We start from the raw sequence: 26,819 nt of genomic DNA on the forward strand, positions 1-26,819 counted from the left end.
TAATAATTTGTTATGATCACTTTCTTTCATTTGAGTGAAACTTAACATATCAATGGACTTATTTTAGACTAAAGGTTTAAAGCGAATATAAGAAGCTTTTGTTATTAAAAACTTGAAAACAAAACGAAAAGAAAATATCTGACTTCTATACAAATTTCACACATTAAATGTTTAATTTGTTGTTTTTTCTTGGGAGGAAAAAAAAGCTGCTTTTATGAATCCTTGGCATTTATAATCGCATTATTAGCTGGAATATGCACAGTCGAAAGAACACTTTAAAATATTAATTTTTAAATATAAATTTTTTGCGAAATTTTTCACGTCTTATATACATTTTACTATTTTCTATCAAAGATAAAATATTGCTGCAGCGCTTGGAAATATTTTTTTAAAACTGAAAGATCGAATTTTTATGGTGTTCTGTTTGCTTAATATTTAAAAAGAAAATTGAATTGTCGAAATTTTCAAAGTGTTTAGATGAATGCTATGATATAGATAAACAGAATGATATAGATAAGCAGTTCACACATTAATTAATAAAAATGACATCTATTACTCAAAGTCTAAATGAAAATGATGCAACAAATGACATTGAGACCTATTACAGGCCATTTAATGTTTTAGAATCTATTTCCAATCGCCAATTGGGAATTTCTACTCCTTCATTTAAATATAAAATGCGAGACATGAAAGTAAAGCAACTTTCCCGTTCCTCAAATACATTTGAAGTCGCTAATTGCTCGAATATGATGTGCAAGTTTATTGGCGCTTCCACGTATGCTCCAGACAGTTTGATCGGTGTCTGGAAACAGAACGATTCCGAAAATTTCCATTCCGTTGTCCACCTCAAGATACAGTATAGTCCCACCTCAGGAAATGACATTAGCATGCCTGTATATATTCCAGTACAAGATGGACCTTTTAACATGAATCTTGATGTAAGAGATTTTTTATACACTACGGCCAACGACGAAAATATTTTGTACGTGATTGGCAACACTGAGACCTCTGGCAGACTTCAGCTGTTGTCAGAACCCTTAGAAGAATGGACTCTCGATGAAACGGAAATGGAATTTCCTAATTTTGTGTACAGTGTTGCAATTCATTCAAGAAATCCTGTTATCGCTGTTGGGGGTGAGAACACCTGCTATCTGTACGATTCTGAAGAATTTGATGACGAGGTGGAGGCATTCGTTTTGCCGGAAATGCCTGGGATTGTTCATGCTCTTACGTTCAACGAGGATGGAGATATTCTGTATATCGGCTGTGATGATGGGGAATTGCTCAGTTTTGATCTACGTTTGGATGGGAATGATCTTTCCTATAAACCCTTTTGTCCTTGCGGCATTGAAGGAGTTATAGATATGAAATTGTTGTCGAATGAAAGGCAACTTGCATTTGCTGATGTTGATGGTGATATGGGATTAGTATGTTAATCACATTATTATTTATACCGCTTTTCATTTAGGACATTTAGTAAAAGCTTTATGGAAAAGATTTTTGTATTGGTACCTATGCAAAAATATATGTCGAGCACTTTCAGCAGTGACTGGCGAGAAACTAGAATTTTAAAAAAAAACTCGATCCAGGACAGCCTGGTTGGCAGGGTGCTGAACTCTCGTTTGCGAGAACAGGGGTTCAAATCCATCCTGGCGAAGACTCCTCATGTAGTAAATGGTGACTGGTGCGTGTTAGATCTTTTGTGTCACAAAGTCCTCCATGTTCAAATAACAAATTACACTCTGGGGGTACTGAATTGGAGATTGATCGTCCTCTGGTTCAGGTCAAAATTATGATCTGTAGATGTATGAATGGGTCCGTTCTATAAACGGGTGTGGCAGAAGTTGAATTCTTGGCTATAGATGGCGCTACAGGAAAACAAAAGCAATCCTACCCCTTGCCTTAATGGCCTACAAGAACAACAAGAAGACAATTTCAGAGAGTGGGCTAAGATTATAATTTGTTGCCGCTCTTGGGCAAACCTCAACATAATTGTTAAAAATTTTTTTTTACAAGTTAAAAATCTTCTTGGTGGTGCTTTTTCGATTGTAGTTGGTATGAATAGGTGTGGATAAGGGAATATTCTCGGTCCTCATAAGCCAGAAGAAGCACTAGTTAATAAATTTTTTGACAGTGTTTTTTTTCTTCTTTTTCTCCGAGCCATGATGGCTCAGGGGATAGAGCGTTCACCTTCCAATGAGGTGTACCGGGTTTGAACCCCAGCGTTCGATGCGAATTCTGCATCCGGCTTGCACCGACCACAGTGCTGACACAAAATATCCTCAGTGGTAGACAGATCATGGGTTAGAGTCCCCTTGCTGTCAGACTTACCATCGAAAGTTTCCCTCTCCATGTAACAAAAATGCGGGTTAGTTCCATCAAAAATTCCTCCACTTTGGCATATTTCTCCCCAATACTTGATCCAGGAGTTTCCTTATCTTCTGGATTAGATTCAAAATTACAAGGCTTTGAAGTTGAACATTTGTAGTTGTAAACCCTAAAAATTGGGTCGGCTATCCAACGATGGTTATAAAAAAGTAACATGTTTTTTCCCTGTCAATTAATTAGTATTAGATATACATACTCCTATGTTCTGTGAAAAAATATTTGTTTCCTATTTTTTATTCCTTTAATGAGCAAAAATCTTTCACTTCTTATGATTAAGCTATATTTATATGAATACAGTATACTCTCAATATATATCTCAAAGTCGAAGGAAGGCTAAAAAAAATTTAGATATAGCAAGTTTTTGTTATAGCAAGTTCAGAACAAAATATATTCTAAAAAGTAGAAAAATATATTCTAAAATATTACTCTAAAAAATAGAGATAAGAATAATTACTAATAAATCTGTGGTATGTAATGATAGTTGACTATAAGTCTAAATACAACAATTATAATTTTATTTTTAAAAGTAAGAAAATAATAGTTATGCATTAAATAGAAAAGATTTGGTTTGCAATGAACTTACATGAAGATTTTTGCAAAAAAATTAATTTTCTATTTAAAAAAAATTAGACATAACAAGTAACAAGGTTTTGAGAAAAAACCCTTCGACATAGGAATTCAAATTAACATTAAGTGGATATATAATGCCAAGGGGGAAAATATTTTTTTTGATGTTACAAGATTTTTGAGATTTCGAGAGTATACTGCAATATAATCAGTATTCGATGTTCTTGCCTATATTCAGGAAATATTATTAATATTTCTTAAAAGATTCACAATTTAGAATAAGAATAAAATAATCAGAATTGAAGTTTACTGAGGACTTTATTCTAAAGTTAGAATAGTTTCCCACACTTCTATTTTTAATCAGCTGTAACTGATTCTAATAAAATTTAGTTACTCAAAGCTGTAAAAGCTTTTAAATTATGCTAGCTAGATTATGTTTGCTCAGAGTTGGTTACTGTTACATCATCACAGTAGTGCAGTTCTGTATTAGAAAATTTGACTAATGCAATCTTAACAGATTAGGAAGAAATTTAAATCTTTTGACTACTATTAAGTGTGTAGTAGGGAATGTTCATGACAAAGTTAGAGTTAATAGAAATATTGATCACTCTGGTTTAGTCTCATTCCGTTATGTATAGAAATATGCATAAGGATTAAGACTTCATTTGGCTATGTTAATATAAATCTTGAGGCATGAGAAATTTTTTAATTCAAACTATATCCAATAATGAGAATATTTTATGCAATATTTGCAAAAAAAGTTTAATAAAAGATAATCTCAAGTGCGTAAACTGGCACAAATTTAATAGTGTACCTACTTTTTGTAAAAAGAAGAAGAAAAAAACAACTATAACTTCCAAACTATTAGTTCTATTTTCTTAAACTTGCTTTAATTTAATCTAGTATAAGAAATTACATCTAGTATATATTTTTTAAACACTTTTATGCCATTTGCCCTGACCTTGTCAAATGATGGTAACTATTTCATCTAAGGTATGAAAGTACTGTGGCTTAACTACCACTATAAATTTTAAATACCAATTCACTAGTATATAAGCCATGTTAACTTGTTTCCAAACAGTGGTATCTTTTGATAGATGAAGGTTGGTATTGTTGACAATTCTTTCCTCTTATTGGTGACCCGGGCATGTTATGAACTAGCCAACATCGATAAATGATCCACATTAAACAGTTGATTTGCTATGAAAATCCGCTGAAGTCAATAAAATTCTCCTGGCCAACGAAAACAAAGAACAATAAAATAATGATTATAATAAATAATAACTATTGTATAAATAAATAGCGAAAATAATAATTGTATAAATAAATAGCTTAAATCAACTAGTGGTATTTGTTCATTGAATTCTATGACATATAAAATTCTGGAAGGGGAGTAATGTGGCTTAACTACCACTATAAATATGAAGTACCAATTCACTAGTATGTAAGACATGGTTCTACCTAGGGGTGCTTTTTGATAGATGAAGGTCGACATAGTCGATAATTATTTCCCCTTAGTACTATTACTGCACTGATACAATTATCTCGCCTTAAATGATATTATTCTGTAGTGTTTTGTTTAATTAAACTTCTGTCAAATTTAATATAAAATTAATGTATTATGGTATGTATTGTCAAAGTTAATTTTACAATTCTTAAATTCTGTTCTTTTATAAAACCTTTTTATGTTTTAGCTTGTGTATTGAATTTATTATTGCTAATCGATATGATAATATCTCTATTATTATGTAGTGCTTTATTTTTAATTGCACTTCTATATGTAATTTACTATAAAATTGATGTTTTGTTATGGCGTGCAATTCTTGTGATCTATTTCTTTATGTAACCTTTTTATATCTTCAATTTTGATAATGCATTTCTTTACATTTCAGTTAGATCTTCGAAAGAGGCGTGCCATTTTTCATTACCCAGAGCACAAAAACAGTCTGTACTCCAGAAAGTTTACGATTAATGATGAATTAGATCTTATGTGTGCAACTGGAGATGATAACATCACGAGATTGTGGTCCCTGAGTAGTGGCAAATTGTTGAAGAGAATCGTACCACCAAATAAGGAAGAAATAACTCACTCTTGTCTGATCTCCTACCACAGACAGTGGTTTGTTGTTGAAGTACAAAATAATGTGATTACACCCATTCTTATAAGTTGATGAAGTAATTTTTAAACAATTGAATTAATATAAATTTTTTTTCCAAATAAGAAGTGGTTACAATGAGATACCTTTATTATTTTTAGTTTGGCTAACTAGATAATTTAATCCTGGATGATTTAACTGTAATTTTCTGACTAACAGGGTATAAATGCACCTGGAAAGTTGTGAAAAATCATGGATTTTGGTATTGAACAAAATTTGTCACGAAATGTCATGATTTTACCTGTTTAAAAAAAATCGGGGAAAGTCATGGGTTTAGGTCGCTGTAAAATCTTTTTAAATAGAATTAACCCCCCTTCCAATTTCACAGTGTTTCAATGTTCCAAATATCTAAATTTGTAGCGAAATCCCCACTTATAGTCATATTCTATTAAAGTATAAAATATTTTTATCCTGTTTTATAAAAACTATTGTGTTCTTTCAAAAAAATGAAAGAAAGAACATTATTTCTAGACTGAATTATCTTTTAAACTTCTGTGATTTCAGATTTTTTTATTTATTTATTATTTATTTTTCTATTTTATCAATTTAGAATTCTAGTTTAGGCTTTTTATATTACACTTACTTTAAAGAAGAAATAAAACAGCTTTAAATAACATACAAGCTGTTAATAACAACAAGCTATTCTTAGGATACATTTGTATTGGTCTTTTTTTTCTTTCCTTCCTTTCATTTTGTCCAATTTCATTTTGTCTTGTTTATTATTATTATTATTTTTACAGCGTTTTCAATTGTCTGGTAAAACTTAAAATTCTTTTAGACAAAATACCCTGTTACGAAGGAAACCAGAATACGATTGAGTAGGCAAATATGTATTTGAAAAAAGCCAATATACAGTCTAAATATCACTCTCGTTGTAATCACTTCTTGTAATTAATTCTCACTGAATTATTAATTGATGTAAATTATTAATGTATGTTTTTAATTCTCACTCATTCTCAAATGCTGGGTGCCAACTACTGCCACAGAGTTCTCATAATTTTAATTTTGACTACTGAATAACAATAAGCTTCTTTCTCTTACTGAATAATAATAAGTTCTTTTTCTGAATTTTCATTAGTCTTTTTCTTTTTTTAATTCATTTTATGACTGACCGCTTCTTTTCAGCACATTTTCTATTTGAGAATGACCCTTTATTTTAGTATACTTTTCAATTTGTTTATGGTCCTTTATTTCTTTATGACATTTTTGCATTTTGTAGAAACACAATTGTGTTTTTTTTTGTGTAAACATAAATTTACTTATTTCTTCTGCTATTATATTCAGTGCAATCTTTTCATATGTAGCTGTAAACTCTGAGTGCTAATCTTTCTATACAGTCGAACTCGTTTATAACGAGCTCTCAGGAAATNGTGCATTTTCTATTTGAGAATGACCCTTTATTTTAGTATACTTTTCAATTTGTTTATGGTCCTTTATTTCTTTATGACATTTTTGAATTTTGTAGAAACACAATTGTGTTTTTTTTGTGTAAACGTAAACTTACTTATTTCTTCTGCTATTATATTCAGTGCAATCTTTTCATATGTAGTTCTAAACTGTGAGTGCTAATCTCTCTATACTATATTTTATGGTATTTTATTTTCTGCTATGTTTTATCGTTTGGAAAAGTTCTTTTTATAGTATATCAAGTGACTATTTCATTTTAATATTTTTAATAAAAGTGATATGGAAAGTCATGTCTCCAAACAATATAGAAAATAGCTTTGCACATCACAATAAGTTGGCATCCTTCTGATGTAATTAATAATCTTATAAGACCTTAAACTGGACCTTCTTAAACTTTGTACTCATATCTTGATCTCATTTTTAAAAAAACCACTGATGTGTTCTGGTATCGGTTCCTAAAATATTTGTTATAAAAAGGATTACTCTATCTCTGTTTAAGTTGTTGTATTTATATGATTATTTATTGATTATATGATAATTTATTGATTGTATGATAATTTGTAGATAATATCATAATTTAGCCATTATATCATAATTTGCTTAATCAAAGAATAATTTTTTGTTGATTATCTGATTAATTGTTTATTTATACAGTAGGGAACCGATTATCCGGAATGATCGGGACCATCGCTATTCCGGATAACTGATTTTTCCGGTTTTCTGAATCGCTACAAAAGCCGTATTTTTTATTGTTAAACCCAACTAAAAAAAAAAAATATTTGAAAATGTATTTATAAAAAAATATTCTANAGTCATTGTATCATAATTTGGTTTATTAAATAATAATTTGTTGATTATTTGATTAATTATTGATTGAATGATTATTTTGTTGTACAGTAGAACCATGATTATCTGAAGTTGGGACCGAACATTCTTTCATTTATCAAAATCTTTAAATTGTTGAGGTTCGTTTTATAAAGAGAAAGAAAAACCATAAAGTGTGTGAAAAATTGAATAAAAAGAACAACTTGGAAACTTCTGTTTAACAGAGATATTTTGTTGATTGTGATTTGGATAATCAAAGTTCTATGTCAGGGGCCCCCAAACCTATTTTCACGGGTACCATAGCAGCTACCAATAGTTTTACTTGTGCCAGATGTTGTGCGACCATGTAAAAGTAATGATTCCAACTAGAAATTCAGCTTGATGGTGCCCTCTATCCAACTGGCATTCTACAGAGATGATTGTGCTCCGGAAAAAATCCTGATTTCCGTATTTTTCGGTAATTGCGATCAGGAAGTTTCCTGAAATCCAAGGTCCAGAAGTTTCAAGAAATTGTCGATCACATTTATGCATAAAAATTCTTGTATATTTTATTTAGAAATATTAGAACTAGAATTTATACTTGGCATCTCTTTCATTTTTAAATAATTTTTCTGGAAGAATAATCAATGTGATTAGAGATGAAAATAAACTCATTCATAATTATTCATTTAAATTATGCTGCATATAATTTATTCAGAATTTTATGTTTTGAAAATATAAATGATTTAATTTTATAAAGACATTGATTTTTTGAAATGGGTCATTAATGATTTTACTCAAATAATTTTCAGGATTTTTGAGTTGGGCTCACAATCACCCCTGATTCTAGAATGCGCTCTTTGATTTGAAAAATATGGATATCCCTGTTCTCTAATATTTTTTATATTTAACCAATGTTAATTGGCAAATGCTGTCAGTTTATCGTTATTTCATCATTGATTGATAAATATATATTATAGTTCAATTGTATATAAATGAACTATAATATATTCACCTAATTTTTTTTAACGATATCAGTGTATTTTATTATAAGATAATTTTAGTATAATTTTATGTTTTACTAAAATTTAGCAAGTAATATGCAATGATTTTTTTTAATGCAGAATATTGTAGTTAGAGTTTTATTATACTTAATGTTAAAATGTACAAGTTCTCTAATTTTGATCCTTTAATTGGAAATTTAACTGAAATCTTAGTGTCAAAATGTACAAATGCAATGATTTTTAACTTTCATTTGAAAGTTTATAGGAGTGTGTTGTCCTATCTCAAGTTAAAAGTATGATATGCAAGTTTTAGTTTAATATGAAAAGAATTAATAAATCTCTATATAAAAAAAATCTGTTATAAAAATATAGTCAGGAACTAAGAAATGTATGCAAAGTAATTCTAAATTTAGTTGCTTTTTGTTATTTTGAATTACACTTGGTTTTTATTATTATCAGAGTACATTCTTATAAATTTATCATAACATTTGCAGTATAAGATATTAGCATCTTAGATTCTGAGCGTATTGCAAAGCATTGTTCATTTATCAACTTAAAATTCCTTCTGTATATTTTATTTTTCTTAATTACTAGACAAATTTTCTTAATCGGACAACATTTAAATACTTATAATTAATGAAATGATTACTAACAAAACACCTTTGTCTGTTAATTAGGATTTGACTTGGATTAATTATTATGACTGATTACAATTTAATACATTTGACCAACTGAGTATTAGGTTTGAGGCAGAATTTTCATTAAACATATTTTTTCTAATTTTCTATTAATTTAGGTGAAAATAGTGAATTTGGAATTTTAATAATTTATGGTTATGAAATCAAAATAGATATGTGAAGATAAATAGTAGACTGTTATTATTAATTATTTTTAGTAATTATATGACTGTTTTTTATAATTAAAAAAATACTGAAATATACTATTGCTTGCAATCAAAGCATCAGAAAAAATCCATAAATGAGACACTGGTATTCCAGCTATAACAAAGGGTTTATTGATGTAAAAACAGTATTGATTATGGCCCCTGAAAGTTAAAAAGTTTTTTTTGCAGCCTGCTTCTAAAAACATGGTGCATATCGTTTATAAAAAGTGCTTAAAGACGCTTTTTTTCCGTTTTTCAAAAGCCCTTAAAGATGCTTTTTTTATTGGATGTTTTTAAAAAGTGCTTAATTTTCCCTTTTCGAAAATAAAATTTTTTTTCTTTACCTTGTTGATTTTTGCCACGCATTATGCAAAAGCGTGGTTTTCACATTTTTCTATTAAATGTTTTCACAAATCATTCAAACACAATGCATTTTGTCGTACCGCAGTTCCGTAGCGTATGAAAATTCCAATCATTTGACATGTTTGATGAAATGTTTGCGGGTCAGCATGTGCAGATACTTGAGCTGGTTTCAGTGGGAATTATTCTTGCACTATCGTGTGCAACTCGGCTGCATTTTGCAAGAGATTCTCAATTTTTGGCTTCATATTCCTCCCTCTGAAATCGAACCGAAAAATCTCTCTCTCTTTTTATGGTGGCTAATGTAATCAAGGAAAAGAGTTCTTAGTCAGAACTTAATCATTTTATCATGATCATGTAAAGTCTTTAAAAATTATTTTGCATTTTGTTAATGTATATGGTGCTTAAAAATATTTTTTTCGGGCTTAAAAAGTACTTAAAAGGTGCTTATTTTTTGTTGAAAGATTTGAAAAAAAAAATAGATTAAGAGACTATTGAAAAAATTTGTTATTGTTAAATGTTCTGAGTTAATAAATATGTTGTAAGAGTTTAACAAATGATTATATTTTATAAATATGTTGTATTACTAAAACTGGGGGAACCTGTATAACTAAATATTTTATAGCACAGTAAATGACACAAACTATTTTAAAAGGTAAAGAATATTACACTTGCATATTTAAATGCATGAGAGTTTAGCTCAGGCTGCTTTAAATTACTTAATGAAATCTATCTATTTTTCCTAGTTTTACATCATAGCATATTTATTTATTTAGAAATGTGTTTTCAACATTTTGATTTTGACTAAATTACTTTTTATTTTAAATAATATAAAAAAATTTAAACTTTTTCCAAGTTAGCAAAAAAATTTTTAAAACAATTTGTCGCATCTAAATTTTTACAGTTGTAATATAGTTCTGAATGGAATAATCTTCAGAAAACTTTAGCTTCTATCATTAAAACTCTTTTTTTTTATCCTCTATTTGGTAGATGTTTTGTCTTAGGATCTATGATGCTAACTTTTTATTGTTTAAATAGCAACTGTTGAATTATTTCAGAAGATTGTTGAATGTATAAATATTTTATATCTTTTTAACATTTTATATACTTGTTTTGTTTGGTCGTATTTATATTTTTATACAATTGTTACTTTATTTAATGTATAAGGTTTATGTTTCCAAATCAGCTTCATCTCATTTTTTAAAATTCTTGCGTCTGGTTTTTGATCTTTTTTAGTTATATAATTTTTTTAAAAAAGACACCCTATTTTTTATTTTTAAATGTACAGACAAGATCATTTTTGTCTCCTGTAAACATCTGAAAATTGATTCAACTGGTTTTGAAACCACTTATTTAATATTTTTTTGATCACCAATTGAAGAAATTTGTTGTTCCCATTGTGCAGCTCTAGTGCGACGTAAATTAACAACCAACCAACCAAGAAATTTGTTGACAGAACAAAGGCTTAAGAATGTTGAAGTTGTTAACGAAACCCCAGAATTGAAGAGCATCTGGAACAAAGATTTTAAAATTGTTTCTAAATTTTCTGCTGCCAAATACAGGAATACATTGTGCAAAATAAAAAAGTTAGCACCCTGAACAATATTTGATCTAATGATTGGATTTTCTTATACAAGAACTCAATCTTAATAGTTCGAGAGCCTCCCATCAAATATGCCGATTTATTAGAACAGGAAATATATTAAGTTATTGAATCTGACGCGAAAACGTCCTTTATCTGAATAAAAAAATTTTTTTGGACGTACTCAGATTTTTGACATTCATAATGAAAGAGGAAGGAGTAACTTTAATCTGAATAGTAGGATTAATATTTATCATTTAACTTTATTTAATGCTAATAATTAGATCCTAACTTTAATATTATTTTTATTTAACTTTAATAAATATTTATCATTATTTTATTTAACTAATAGTCAAAAAAAATTTTAATTGTGCAATTTAAATAAATTTTAGCATAATTTAAAAGAATAAGAATTGAGATGTCAAAATTGAAAATTTGAGCGTAATTGGGCCAATAGTTCACGTGTTATCAAATTTCAATAAAGTCGCACATTTAAAATCTAATTCCCGTTTTTGTGTCTGATTTTAGAACTTAAAATATCATCTGCACTCATGAATCAGCATATTTAAGGTTAGGATCTTGAACCATTGAGATCGAAACCTAGTACGTGAAAATCCAATCATTAGACTAAAAGTTATTCAGGATGTTTTCTTTTTTAATTGCTCACTGTACATAATTAGGCAGGTGGAGTTTGCTTCTTATACATATTAAATGGACACTTAACTCAAATAATATTTGCAGGAGTTATAAAATCAGTTCTGTAAATTAATAACCGTACTTAGTTTTTCATGGTTAATACTGAAATAATTGAATCTCATATAAATCACAAAAAAATACCTTCTTTAATACTCAATTATTGTACTTAGTTTGTCTAAAGTTAGAACTCCCCTAGCCATTCGTCTGGCCCCGTGGAGGTTATTATGGTAGCGAGGTATAACTATTTCAAATTAGGGTGTGGGGTCCGGTCGGCAAAACAAAGGGAATCTTTTTCTTCAGTCTATTGTGTTAGCTCTAGAGTGAAGAGAAGCTACCCTCTCTGAAACGCTATCTTTGTTTCCATAGCAGCAGTCGGTTTCAGACTTTGTGGCGGGGTGGGGGAGTTTTTACCGCAGACAAACTATATATACTTTTGCAGATAGAAAAATAATATTTGTTTATTCTCAATTCTACTAAATGTAGTTGTTAGTGAATGTGTTTTATTGAGTTTTGTTATTATTATGTTTTGTTGCATTTGTTGTTATATTTTGATTCTTTAATATTTTTTAAAGCTATTCATTTACGTGTAAAAACAATGAATAAATGTATAAAAGTATGATGCATTTCAACGTTTTTAAGGATAGTATATTTATTTAACTACATTATTTTTATTTTTTAAACTCAATAAACTTGGTGTGATAAAAACTTATAGCAGAAACTTAAATTACTTTTTTTTAATTGGAAATAGAGTCCTTTAAAATTGATTATTTATTTCGTTTATATTTCTATTTCATTTTTTTTCCTTGTTGATGTAATGCATTACAAATTTCAAGCATTTATGAACAGTAGACTGAATGTAAACAATAACAAGCTTCCTTAAACTGGAAGAAATTTACTAAACTTCCGCTGTATCTCTCCGCTTATGTTATGCTTATGAGGCGATGTGTGAACAGGCTTAATATTCTAGGAAGTTTTATTATTCTGATCTGTGCTTAAATTTACACGTAATTTTAACATTCATGCAAGTTCTCTGGAATTTACAAATTTTAACTGATTGCGAGCCTAAAAAAATTTAAGAAAATAAACAACGAAACATAAATAAAGCGTAAGGTTTGCCATATTTTGAGTGTTATCTCTTATTTGGCTGTAGTTGTGCAAAATATCACCGTTTTACATTGAAAGAACCAGTTACATTGTAAACACTAATAATATTGGATGGCATTCTTTTTAAAGCTCAGGCTTAAAAATCAATCAATAGTAGTAACACGGAAGTTTTACGACGAATTTTAACCCCTAGCGCCATCTGCAGTCAACTATCCATAACAATCTGTTGTTCTTTCATAAAAATACATCACTTTTCATATAAGATTGTTATGAATATGTATGCAGAAATAATATACAGGGTTATTCATAATTCTCTCCAGGCAGGAACTGGTCTATCGCATTGATGTATGCCGTGTGACCAAGGGTTCACACATAGAACACCTGTAATGTATGTAAGTAAAACTTAAATAGTTTCGGTATAATTTCATATGTTTCTTTTTTCATATTCGTCTTCTTTTTTTTAATATAACGCTTCGAAACCCCGGAGGGAATTATGAATAACCCTGTATATATATATACTTCATTCTTTTTTTCNATATAATATGTTGATTTTACCACAGATATTAACAGAATCTTTATTTGTTATTGTTTTTTTGTAGATCCAAAACAATTTATTTCCTATGAGCATTATTTAGGTTTATGTACATAGTTTATACATTTGACTGTAATTTTTTTATTTAAATGAGGCATGATCAAAACTATTAGTGGTTGTAAATATATAGGTGGACAGAGCACAGTCATGAATACTAATATTGCATTGTATACTGTGTTTTTTTTTTTATAATTTAAGCATTTCTACTAATTGGAAATACTTTTAATGTTTAAACTTTTGGGTTTATATCTATTATTATGTGTTACTTATCAGGAAGTACAGTACTAAGCTTTTGTGAATAATGGCCATTATTTCTATTAGTCTTCTCTTTCAGTTTATTAAATTTAAACTTTTTCGCTATAACTGAAGAGCTTAGTGTAGATGAAATTACTGTACTGAAATAACTGAAAAATAAAAAGATTAAATTTTTCAGATTTACAAGCATATTAGGGCGGGCTTTATGTGCATTTTAATACTGATTTATTCTGTTCAGATATTTTATTTTATAACTGGTGTTAAACATCGGACCCATATTTGGGTTGCGATTATTAATGAACTTCGTTTCCTTATAATTTTACATCAAACCCAGAAGACAAAGGATCTCCTGGATTAAGCATTAGGACAAGCTAGTATTCGTAACACACTACACTAGACAAACCCACATATGCATTACACACAGAGGAAAATCATGATACCCTCTCAATGGCAAGAGGAGTGTAACCCAAGGCCTACCTAGCACTGAGGATATTGAAAAGTGTGGAGAGTGGAGAAATCACGTAACCTTGAGGCGTCTTTTCTATTTACAATTCCCTTTTCGTTATCATGTTTAGATAAATCTTAATTCCCCCCCCCCCGGTTTGTATATGCTAACTTCTTACTGAAACGCATTGCTGTGGTAAAAAAGCAAGCCAAAATAATAGTTCAGTGAAACCTCAAACACATCAGGCAGTGGCACTTAACCTTCGAAAAATATCAGTGTAGTCTATACCGGGCAGTGGCACTGAACCTTAAAAAAACAGTGTAAAGTATACTCGGCATATGTATACAGAACAGTAGAACTTAACCTTTAAAAAGTCCCTTAGTGGACTGATCGTAAAGACAAGGTTTCCAGTTGAACACCGAAGTCGAGTATTTCTGGCTGCTGTCAGTAAGCGGCTGGGTGACCACTTTGATCAGCCTGAGTAGAGACCGAAAGTGCGCGGTATCGGTCTTCGTTAAACTGTTCTACCGTGAAGTGCTAGACTTCGCGCGCAGGTCGTCGAGCTACCAACGCAGGGAAGCCATTTCCTCTGCAGAGGATTAAAATTGTGATGGCATGTCATCGGATCATTCTCGGAGATGTTTCCCAGACCGTCGCCAATAGCCCAAAGAGCAACTCTAGTGCGACTTAAATAAAATACCTTCCTCTAAGCATAAACAAATCACAAATCATTCCACTTATTAAGTGCTTACGTAATATTTGAATGGCCTCTTATTAGTTAAAAATTGAAATTTGATGTCAAAACTTATTCTACGAACTGTTGGAAAACAAATCGTTATATTTAATTAATTATAATAAAATGAAATTTTTTTATTAAAATACCAAATTTAATTTACATTTTTTTTTATTAAATCTGTTTAAAAAAGTTTAAAAAAAAGAATTAAATTACCTAATTAAGTAACGTTTATTTACTCGTGATGGGTTAAAAGTTTTCAGAGTAGTATCCACTTGAATTATCTCAATAAAATCCATTATTTGTACATATAACCATGAAAAAATTGGTAATTGTAATTGGGCAAAATGCATAAAAAATTATATCAAAATAAGGATTGAGTGCGTGAAACAGTAATCGCGATTTTTCTTCGGAAAAAAAATTATGTTTTTCAAGTGTGTTTAAAAAGAGAAAATTATTCGAGAGATTTTGCAAAGCGTTGCAGTTCTCCCTAATTCTAACACTATATGAGCTTCACAGCAGCAAAAATTTCCCTAAAGTGCACTCGGTGCACTTGAAAAACGTAACTTTTTATATTTTTTTAATTTTTATTCAGTTCTGTTAGGTATACTAAGTAAACCCGAGAGTTTCAAAACTAGCTCGTCAAAAACTGAGTAAAAACGTCCAACAGCAACAACGTTAAGGCAAAAATATAGTCTGAGGCAATGGTGTGCGGTCAAACATTCAAAACTTTTTCTAAATTGTCCCTTTTTTTACTAACTTTTGAGCTAAATGGCCAGGAAAATTTTTCTTAAGTCCTCCTCAATGGCCGGGATAGCTTTGTTGGTAGGGCACTGGGCCCGTGTCCAAGAATTCGTGACTTCGATCCCCCTGGCCGTGTAGTAAATGGTGGCTGGTGCACGTTAAATCTGTCGAGTCACAAAGTCCTCCATGTTCCCATATCAAATCATACAACGGTATTGATCTAGGAGTTTCCTTGTCTTCTGGGATTGGTTCAAAATGACAAGGCTACGGAATTGAACATTAGTAGTTGTAAACCCAAAATTGGGTCGGCTGTTCAACGACGGATATAAAAAAATAAATGAAGTCCTCCTCAAAGACAAATTTCTTTCAATGCTTGACCCAGGAGTTCCCTTGTCTTCTGGATTGGGTTCAAAATTACAAGGATACGGAGTTGAAAATTGGTAGTCGTAAACTGAAAATTCGGTCGGCTGTTCAACTACGGTTATAAAATAAAATAATTTCCTAAACAGAGCCGTGGGGATAGAGCCTTGACTGCGGTGAGCCTGGTACGAATCCCAGCCATGGCTAGTCGAAACGTATTCCGCAACCGGCTTGCACCGACCACATTGCTGACGTTATATATCCTCAGTGGTAGACGGATCGTGGGTTAGAGTCCCCTTGCCGTCAGGCTAACCGTTGGGAGTTTTCATGGTTTTCCTCTCCCTGTTACTCAAATTCGGGTTAGTTCCACCAAAAAGTTCTCCACAAAGGTAAAATTTTTCCCAATACTTGATCTAGGAGTTCCCTTGTCTGCTGGATTAGGTTCAAAATTACAAAGCCACGGCTTTGAACATTGGTAGTCGTACACTTTAAATTGGATCGGATGTTCAACGACAGTTATAAAATAGAATAATTTCCTAAAGTGCCGGGATAGCCTGGTTGATAGGGCGTTTGATTCGTGCTCGGGAGAACGGAAGTTCAAATCCAGCCGACCGAAGAATCCCCGTGTATTAAATGGTGACTAGTGCGCGTTAAATTTGTCAGGGTCACACAGTCCTCCAAGTTCCCATAACAAATCATTACCTTTAGGGGTACTGATCTATGAGTTCCCTTGTCTTCTGGATTGGGTTCAAAATTACTGGGCTACGGGGTTGAACATAGGTAGCAGTGAACTCAAATTTGGATCGGCTGCTCAACGACGGTTATAAAATGAAATAATTTCCTAAACAGCACGCAGCAAACTTTACATAGTTTTCTTCTTCTGTTTTTCTTTAGTCAATTTTTCAAAATGTGAGTCAGTTTTGAAATTTCGGGACTTTTATGTATAAATTTTATACTTCGTTTATTTGAATCCTTTTCAATTAGTACTTAGGATTCGGTTAAACGATAAATAATTTCGTACATTTAGTTTAACCTCAGTGTTTTATATTTTTCCTATAACGCTCAAATTAGATTTATTTCAAATGCCTATTTGCTTTTGTAATAAGAGTGTGTTATTGATAATTTCATAACAATCTGCGTAAAAAGCATTTATTTTGTTAGCCAACAATTATTGAGTATATAAAATGTATTCTCAGTTTTTAATTTTTTGTAGATTTTATTAAAGACTTCTGTTTTAAGGTTAAATAACATGTGTTTTAAACGAAAATATTTGTATGATATTATATTATGTAAATATTTGTAACATGCATTCATACAGTTAGTGTTCGATGTTAGTATTTATATTTACATTTTTAATATTAGATGTGTTTTGAATAAACTTTTATAAAGATTTTATTGTTTTAGATTTATTTATATTAATCGTTCAATAAGTTAAATCAATGTTCGTCATATGTAAGATGAGCTAATATCTTGGTTGATTCATTTTGTTGAGTAACAATCCAAAAATATTAATTTTAAATTAATTTTTTTCCTCTTCTTTGGTTCATTTTGAGTTTGATTTTTTTAAATAGTTCTTAAGGCAGCTTTAACTAAGAAAAAATATTTTAATATTCAGGTTATATATAATAGAAACCCCATTTTTATAAAAAGATTATTAATTTTCTAACCTAAAAAATTATCAATATTAAAGTGAGGGGTATAAAGGAACTATCTTGAATTGTTTGCGGGATGAAAATATCCAAACCAGTTTAATTGTCTGAAATTTTTTTTAAAAAATAATAATCAACTTTTCAATGCCTGTTTCCTCCGGCAATCAAACTGGTTTCGATGTTTTCTGTCTGTCCTCAGTACATTCTCTGAAATAAAATTTTCACTTTAGTCGTTGATTGTGAGAATCATTTCGTTATGAAATCATATGATATGTGACAAAACGTGAACTCTTGACAAAAATGTTTTCTCAATTCCGAACCTCATCGCTAACTCACCGCCTCAAATCTACGAAAGTAATTCTTAGTTCGAAAAAATATTTCTTTACTCTTGACGAAATTCGTTTCCTGGAAGAAGTGATAGTTATTTATTTCGTCGCTTTCCCCAAATTTTCGCTCGGAGCATATAACAGGAAACGTCTTCTTCAAAAACGGCGAAAGTTTCGTGGAATTTGAGTATTGATTTTTTACAGTGTTTTCACCCAGAAAAAAAAAATACTAATTATTGACGATTTAGTAAAACTTCAGTTGCATTCCTTTCTGTTTTTCACAATTTCATCTCGTTAATTTTTGACAAGGAGTGAACTCCTGGATATTAAAACAAACTTCGTCCTCACTTATGAATCGCGTATAGTTTGTCTTAAGTAAGAACTCCCCTAGCCATTCGTCTGACACCATGCCGGTGATTATGGTAATGAGGTATAACTATATCAAGTAGGGGTGTGGGGTCATTGCTTAGGACAGGTTTTGACCCGGGTTGACGAGAAAAAGAATCTTTTTCTTCCGTCTAAATTGTTAGCCCTAGAGAGAAGAGAAGCTACCCTCCCTGAAATGCACTGTTCTATAGCAACAGACGTCCTCAGACTTTGTGTTCTTACTGTAGACAAACTGAACTTGAGTTAAAAGCCGTTTTCTTTTTGTTTGTCAAGCACGTTCGATTCCTGAGTAACACACTAAACTGATCTTAAGACACGCTTCTCAGTAGATCACAGTAGTCAAACATCACTGAGCGGATGGGTAATAACTTAGATCAGTTTGCGAAGAGACCGAGGATGTGCGGTATCGGGGTCTCGTTAAACTGTTCTACCTCGATTCCGTGAGCAGGTCATCGGGCTACCAAAGCGAATCCCCTCTGCAGAGAATCAAAATTATGATGGCATGTCTTCGGATCATCTTCATTGATGTTTCCCAAACCTTCGCCAATAGCCCATTGTGCAGCTCTAGTGCGACGTAAATAAAAGTACTTTTACACCTTTTATTTATGACTTTTTTCATACCTTTCCATCTAAAATAATTTCCACTTAGTCGCTGTTGTAGTTTATTTACGTTGCACTAGAGCTGCACAATGGGCTATTGGCGACGGTCTGGGAAACATCCTTGAGGATGATCCGAAGACATGCCATCACAATTTTGATACTCGCTGAGGTTATGGCTCAACTACTTTGGTAGCCCGACGACTTGCGCGCGAAGTCGAGCACTTTATGGTAGAACAGTTGAACGAGGACCAATACCGCACACTCTCGGTCCATACGCAGACTGATCCAAGTGGTCACCCAGCCGCACACGGACCACAGCCACTGATGCTTGACTTCTCCGATCTGCTGGGAACCGTGTCTTAACGATCAGCTCACTGCGGGACTCAGCATTGTCAATTATTTAATAGTTATTTTTTAGTTTGGGTAAATGAGCTCAATATATGACATCGAGATTTTTTGAAATTTTTGCAGGGAATTTAATTGTTGATGATTAGGAAGTTTAGCCCTCTGCTCACCAACCACCGTTATTAATTTTCATTCATTTATGTTTTTCTTAAAAGTCAATATTTTTCGAAAAACAAAGATGTTTTTTTTTATAAAAAATAAATGATTATAATTACGTGGAAAAACATTTCGACATTAATTAAAATTTTGATAACTAAACAATTATGCTAATCGTAACGATGTAAACGATTACCTGAATTTGAAAAATAATCTAGTGTATTTGAAAAATAATCTCGTGTATTTGAAAATAATCTAGTGTATTTGAAAATAATCTAGTGTATTTGAAAAATAATCTCGTATATTTGAAAAATAATCTCGTGTATTTGAAAATAATCTAGTGTATTTGAAAATAATCTAGTGTATTTGAAAAATAATCTCGTGTATTTGAAAAATAATCTCGTGTATTTGAAAAATAATCTCGTGTATTTGAAAATAATCTAGTGTATTTGAAAAATAATCTAGTGTATTTGAAAAAATATATAAATTTAGGAATACAAAGTGCGTGACAATAGGAGGAGAAAAATTAGAAATAGCTTATAAAACTTAGAATTAGAATAACCTTATATCATAATAACAGTTCAAATTTGAAACGTTTCTTTTCTTCTCTTGAATTAAATTTTTCATCTTTTTAAAAATTTCAAGTTAAAATCTATTGTAAGTTTGACAACAGAAAGAAAAAAAATTAGTTTTGGAATTCTTTAGTGCGGAAAAGTTGTCCAGTGTAATAAAATTAATAACGGGATTAAAAAAAAAAACAGCATAGCGCAGTAAATCAAATTTACAACACGCAGTTGCATCATATGTTATCAAATAATCGTACTGTCCTAGTTTATTAAACTTTTCCATTAGTTATGCAATAATTCGGATTTTTTAAAATCACTAAATTAATTTATATAAGTTGAAAGTAAAGATCCTAATTATATTTTAAATAATCTAATTAGTACGAGCATTAAACATGATTTTGCAGCAAAATATTTAATGTCATCTACTTGGTGATAAGTATTTTATTTTATTTTTTTCTTGAAATAAATATTTTTAGGTTAGCAGCTGTATTTGCACAAGTTTGATTTTACCCTGAAATCTTATCACTAAAAATTTTCTATCACTGAATCTTCTCTTAATTACATTCGATGCTACAAGTTTGTCCGAAACTATTATCAGTGAATCTTCGATCAGTTTTAATTTGTTGCAAAATGTTTTTCTTATGAATTATAAATTTTTTGTTGTTCTATCTTGTATTTCATCATGGCAAAGAAATATTCTTATTTCAACAATAACAGTTGGTCTTTTTATTCGTTGAAAAGGTAAGATGACTTATTTAAAAAAAAAAAATTCAAAACTATTATTGTATCGTGGTGCCACCTATACTTACAGTATTTTATTTTATCTTATAATCAGCGGTGAACAACCGAATCATATTTTGGGTTTACGACTATTAGCCACCTAGCCTTGAATTTTTAAAACCAAATCGGAAAACAAGGACACTCCCGAATAATGCATCGGGACAAACTAGTTATTGAAGAAGCTATATTATTCCTGCATTTGCGTTACATGGAAGAGAAAAACACGAAAATCTTACACTGTATGGCTGATGACCAGCGGATTCTAACCCATGATCTAGCAACCACTGAGGCTGTTTTATGTTAGCACTGTGGCCAGCCGGGTACGGCATTTACCAGCTATCGCTGTGATTCGAACCTGGGTCATCTCATTGGGAGGCCAGCCCTCTATCCCTTAAGCCATCCCGTCTCATACCATTACTGCAGGTTATTGCTCTTAAAAATTGCTATGTGCCTTCATAGTCAAGGATAACTGTCAGCAACCTGTAACTAAACTGTTACCAAACCGCAGACTGCAAGCACTCTAAGGGTTAGAGGTAACCGGTTCGTTTCTGATTGTAATTCCTATTTATTCTATAACTGTTCAAACTGGAAACAGTTTTTATCTCTCTAGAGTCTTTCATATTTTAAAAATATCGATACAAATATAATAATACGATGTTATATTATATCGATATAACATATCAGTGTTTCGTTCATTTTTTTTTTAAATATTCAACATGTTTTCAATTATATTGGTGAATTTGCCGACCAGTCTGTGTAGGGGGCAGGGAACTGTCCTTGCATCAGAAAGGTTCTTGGTTCGAATCCCGGGCAAGGCATGGATGTTTCTTTCCCTCTATCTGTGTTCTATGTCCTTTCTCCTTTGTGTGTGAATGTGACCCGCCCTATAAACGGGTTGTGGTAGTGTGACGTGGGCGACGCTGTTCCACCGCCGTGGCTTCGCCACAGGTGCCCACTGGGTAACGAAAAGAGAATTAGCAGTTCTGGCACTTTCTGTGACCAATGGACAATAGCTCCAAGTGCCCGCCATTTAAAAAAAAAAAAAAAATATTGGTGAATTTTGTAATTTATTTACTCCCCTCTATTGGTTAATTTTTTTAAAATCTCATTTACTCACCTGATAGACCCGGTCTTTCGTGTAAAGATTTCTATTTGTTTTCAGTTAATTGTGTATTATTATGTCAGCAGTACTTTAACTCATATACATGCACTTAAATGTAGGCTGTACGTTTGGGTGCTACTGTCTTCAATAATAAAATTAAACGTAAGTGAAGGACCGGCGGATAGATGCCCAATCATGGAAACTCACCACAAAATGTTTAAACGTAAGTATAATATTAAATTATTTTTTTTAATATAAAATTACAAAAAATATTTTTTATAATTTCCACAATGTTTTCTTTCGGAACTATGCTCAACGTAGTTTTTGGTTCCATATTGCTTCCAAACTTAAAATTTCTTGAACTGTTTGAAAATTAAGACAGAAACTAACGTACTTCTTTCGCCCATGACTCTCCATACGCTATTGGTGAAAGTAGTGATGTCATTTTCGACCAATAGCATGATCAGGCCACTTTAAAATTTAATCGCTCGTGTGAAAAAAAAGGTGGCGGAAAACAAACAAGATTTTGGTCGCCTTTTTTATATTTAGACATCTAGCAGTTTGTGGCGACCACTAATTTTGCTCTATAGTGAGGAATCTGCTTAAAATAAATGTATGGAATGCATACCATTTTATGGATGTATTTAAATTTCTACTCATTATTTCTACTATGGAATATATCATCCTAACAGTTTAGTCAGGAGAACGGTCGAAAGCTTTTCCTTAATATAATTTTTACTTTTCGCGTATTTCACCCCATTTTCGAAACTAATTGTTTTTCAATTAGTATATTTAAAATATGCCAAACAGTAATCTCCTTCAAAAATAAATATTTGGACTTCATTATAATTTTTTTATTATATAATTTAATGCATAAAATTGCTTCGATTGTAAGTTATAAAAATTATAATTTATCTAAAAACATGCAATTCTAAATGACAAAATTTTAAATTTTGTACGAAATCCGTACAAAAGTGTCCGAGAAAACGAAATTCAGAGCTGGGATTTCTTTTGTTTCAAATCTTTTGTTTCAAATTCTATTGTTTGACATGTTGTTTGACATTGTTGTCTATTGCATGACATTTAGGACAATATAAAAAGTTTTAAGTGTTACAACCTCTAATTTTAAAATTATTTGTTCATGCGTATGTATTTTTGATTTTTTTTTTTTTGAGCAGGAAAAATGGCGATTGGCCCAAATGATTTGGTCAAGAATTTGATGCCAAAAGGCGGGAAGAATTTAGAATATTTCGTAGAATTAGAATTGATGTTGGAAAACATAGCCGATAATTCAAGTCTGTATGTATTCTAATGTTTCTCCCATATAAATGCAGTTTTGTTCTAATAACTTTTTTAAGGGATATTTTTAAAAATCAAACAAATATTTTGAAAAACTAGTTTAAAATAGATTTATTGAGAACACAACTTTTTTTTACGCAAAATGCTGAGCCAAACTTTTTAACTTGGAGATAATGTATTTACTTAATCTCTTTTATCTTGATTTTGTAATATTTTCATAATGTAAAAGAATTTTTTAATCAAATACATATANCGAATATATATATATATATATATTCTGTAAATAGTATTTATTGATGACGTTCAAACGATTATAAATTTTAATTTCAGTAAGCTTTTTTTCTCAAAAAAATCCAAAAACTTGAAATTTTCAAGAAATATTTTTCCCGAAATCAAATTAATAAATACCAATTACTAATACAATATACATTAACCGAAAGTTTTAAGAAAGAACTGCAAGAGGGTAACGCCTTAAAAATGCTGTCCGAAATTTCCTATTCAAATTATTTCTCAATTTTCAATTATAATTTTTTAATTGTTGAGCGAGGACACAATTTCTCATAAACAATTGAAAAATTCTATGCGCTATTTATTTGTTAGACACAATGACTTGACAATAGGAAGGTGAAAAACACATAAATTCATGTTCGCTAAAAGGGATACAGATCTGTTTGGTAAGTGTTTAACAGTAACACAAGTTCACATTTGTAATAACTTAAGTTACTTACTTTAAAAGTGTCTTTATTCAAATAAACAGTGAGTGAACTCTAAAAGCCTCTTTTATTTTACTGCTTGAACATAATTAATTGCTCTTAGATGGATTTCTGTGCTTACCATACCATGGAAGGATTTCTTTGCTTACCATACCGTAGATGGGTTTCCTTGATTACCATATACCATATATGGGTTTCCTTTGCTTACCATACCATATATGGGTTTCCTTGCTTACCATACCATAGATGGGTTTCCTTGCTGACGATACCATAGATGAGTTTCCTTGCTTACCATACCATAGATGCGTTTCCTTGCTTACCATACCATAGATGGGTTACCATACCATTATAATTGTATCATTATATACCGTTCTACCATTTAACGGTATTCCATACCGTTAAATTCATTAGAATCTTGCCCAAGTCAAAAATCTTGATGGTCCCATCAAAACATTTTGATGATTTATATTAGTTTAAGTGCGATTCATGGTGGTCCAACATCATTTGATGGTCACTATCATCCAACATTTTCCATTATGCTTTCATGGTTTTTGATATGCCAGCAAACTTCCATCATTCCATGATGGAAAATGCTACTTTAATACTATGATGATTAACCATCAAGAGAAGTTCTTGCTGGTTCTCAAGAATATACAAACAAAACAAGTTGCTATTCTTATGTTGGACCATCACAAATCAGTCCGAATTCTTACAATGGGGTCATGGTTACTTATGTTAGTTACCATCAAAAAATATAATGGTTCATGATAGAATTATTGATGGTTATCATTAAGACTATGTTGTTCCATCAATAGAAAACCATCAAAAATTTTGACATGTGTAGGTATGACGCACCAGTTGAAGAAAGGGATGAAATCATTGATAAACTCCGAGAGGAACCACAAGTGAAGAGAATCATCCAGGAATGCGAACAGCTTCATCTTCATCCTCCTTGCCATGCATCCCTCTACAGAACTCTGGACGGTACTTGCAACAATCTCATACATCCTGTGTGGGGAAGCACTTTCTCTCAACAAGTTAGACTTTTGCCACCTGCTTATGAAGGTACTTTTACGTATTTATTTATAACAGCCGTTTCGGTTTACGACCATCATTTTTAAAAAAAAAATTCCTTTTCATTTTTGTGTTTATTCCATCTATAGTTCGTTCACCAAGAGTTGACACTTGGCTCCACCTCCTCTGACGAAGAGTTCGTTTCAGCGCGGGAGAAAGAGGAGAAACGTCTCCAAGCTTGAAATTGAGACAACCCTGAATACTTGCAAACGCAAAAAGTGAATTCTTTTTCTGTCACTTACTTCGCTTCATCATCTGCTATTGTTACTCTTGTAAATTAAATATATTTTAAATTTAAAAACTGCTGTTTTACCAGCGAAATGTCTGAAAAAGGACAAACTATTCACTCAAACGAGAGAAATATCAGCCAAATTTATGAAATATTTAATGTTAAAAAATTGCACATAAAGATTACGAAATAAATATTTTAGTTTTAAGATCGTCAAACATCAACCTTGTTCAAGATTGTTCCTATCCTTCTCCTAAAAATAGAGAAATAGTATCGTTGGATACCACGTGATGAAAGCGGAGTCAAGTGCCAACTCCTGGTGAACGAACCATAGTCGACGTGCTTTAATTAAATTAGCATGAAAATTTATTAAATAATGAAATTTGATTAGTGATAGTGTTTTTGATATAAATGTTAAGGATAATCTCGAGTTCTTGACCTTCTGGTTAGAAAGTAAGTAAGGTTTAAGTACCCTAAACTCTAAGCAAGACTTTATTTTAAAACTAAATTTATTAGCTTGCTGAACAAAAATTTCTTTTTACTTTAAAACGCACAAATAGCTTCGATATTAAATATATATATTAATTATACTTTACTAAGATCGCCAATTTGACGAAATTTTTCGATTTACATGAAAATCATTAGAATCTGATCTATCTAAATCACATCGAAAACTGCAGTGTTGGATAAACGTTTCTCGTGCTTAAAAGTTTGGTCATAATTTTTTTTTTATTTTCATAAAAATGTGGGATGATTCCCCAGTGAAGAGACAATCAGATACTATAATTTTACTCAGATTTTTTTATGACTATTAATAAAATTTTTACGTATACATTTGATACTAAGGATATGTCATGCATAGACACACAATTACAAAATTCTTTTGACAAATATATTAACATTGTATGTCATGTGGGGTACAGAACATTGGAATCACCCAGTATCTTTCATTGATATTTTGATCTTTTTTCGTAATTAGCAAGGATGGCATTTTCTATAGATGTATTGAACTTAAACATAAGCAGCTATGATTAGCTGTTGCAAATTCATAGAAATTTTAAAAGTAGCATGATATTCTCAAAAAAACAATGTCTCATATATTGCGATGGTTGAGCCCTTATTATACTCTTTGTGAATAGAATAGACGTCTCAAGATTACGTGATTTCCCCACTCTGTACACTTTTCCACTCTTTGTTACTATGATTTTGCCAAATATCTCTCTTTTGCTTTCCTCCCCCCCCGCGACTGTACGTTTCAATAAGAAAAAATATACGAGAGTTAGGAAAAAGCAAGAATAGCCGAAACTCTGATAACGGAGAGAAGACAAATCGCGTAAATTTGAGGCTTCTATTCTAATTACAAAGAATATAATCTTGCTTTTACGCGTGCCAGAATATTCCAACTTCTTTCTGATACATGGGGAAAAGGCAAGATTTGTTGAACTATGGAAAAGTGTGAGGAATCACGCAACTTTGAGATGCCAATTCTACACTGCTCAAAAAAATTAGGGGA

At 31.1% G+C, this 26,819-nt stretch overlaps 2 protein-coding genes across 2 annotated transcripts; both read left to right on the forward strand.

Moving 5' to 3' along the window:
* Positions 1-120: 120 nt before the first annotated feature.
* On the forward strand, positions 121-6,351 carry LOC107448844 (uncharacterized). Its single transcript, XM_016064195.3, has 2 exons — positions 121-1,427; positions 4,848-6,351. Exons 1-2 carry the CDS (start codon positions 543-545, stop codon positions 5,124-5,126), a joined length of 1,164 nt encoding a protein of 387 aa, XP_015919681.1. The 5' UTR covers positions 121-542; the 3' UTR covers positions 5,127-6,351.
* Positions 6,352-20,666: 14,315 nt separating this feature from the next.
* On the forward strand, positions 20,667-25,259 carry LOC122270072 (uncharacterized). The gene is made up of 5 exons (XM_043046085.2): positions 20,667-20,850; positions 22,111-22,214; positions 23,170-23,290; positions 24,848-25,068; positions 25,180-25,259. The coding sequence occupies exons 1-5, from the start codon at positions 20,792-20,794 to the stop codon at positions 25,257-25,259; spliced, it is 585 nt and encodes a 194-aa protein (XP_042902019.2). The 5' UTR covers positions 20,667-20,791.
* The last annotated feature ends 1,560 nt before the right edge of the window (positions 25,260-26,819 follow it).

The sequence above is a fragment of the Parasteatoda tepidariorum genome, chromosome 10 (assembly GCF_043381705.1).
Source record: "Parasteatoda tepidariorum isolate YZ-2023 chromosome 10, CAS_Ptep_4.0, whole genome shotgun sequence".
Lineage (NCBI taxonomy): Eukaryota > Metazoa > Arthropoda > Arachnida > Araneae > Theridiidae > Parasteatoda > Parasteatoda tepidariorum.

Bases quoted from the DNA above. Each gene is read 5' to 3' on its own strand.
- LOC122270072 (XM_043046085.2), top strand. From the start codon at position 20,792: ATGGCAAAGAAATATTCTTATTTCAACAATAACAGTTGGTCTTTTTAT. The intron at 20,851-22,110 runs GTAAGATGACTT...ACTTAAATGTAG, and splicing joins TCTTTTTATTCGTTGAAAAG to GCTGTACGTTTGGGTGCTAC. The intron at 25,069-25,179 runs GTACTTTTACGT...TCGTTCACCAAG, and splicing joins TTTGCCACCTGCTTATGAAG to AGTTGACACTTGGCTCCACC.
- LOC107448844 (XM_016064195.3), top strand. From the start codon at position 543: ATGACATCTATTACTCAAAGTCTAAATGAAAATGATGCAACAAATGAC. The intron at 1,428-4,847 runs GTATGTTAATCA...TTTACATTTCAG, and splicing joins TTGATGGTGATATGGGATTA to TTAGATCTTCGAAAGAGGCG.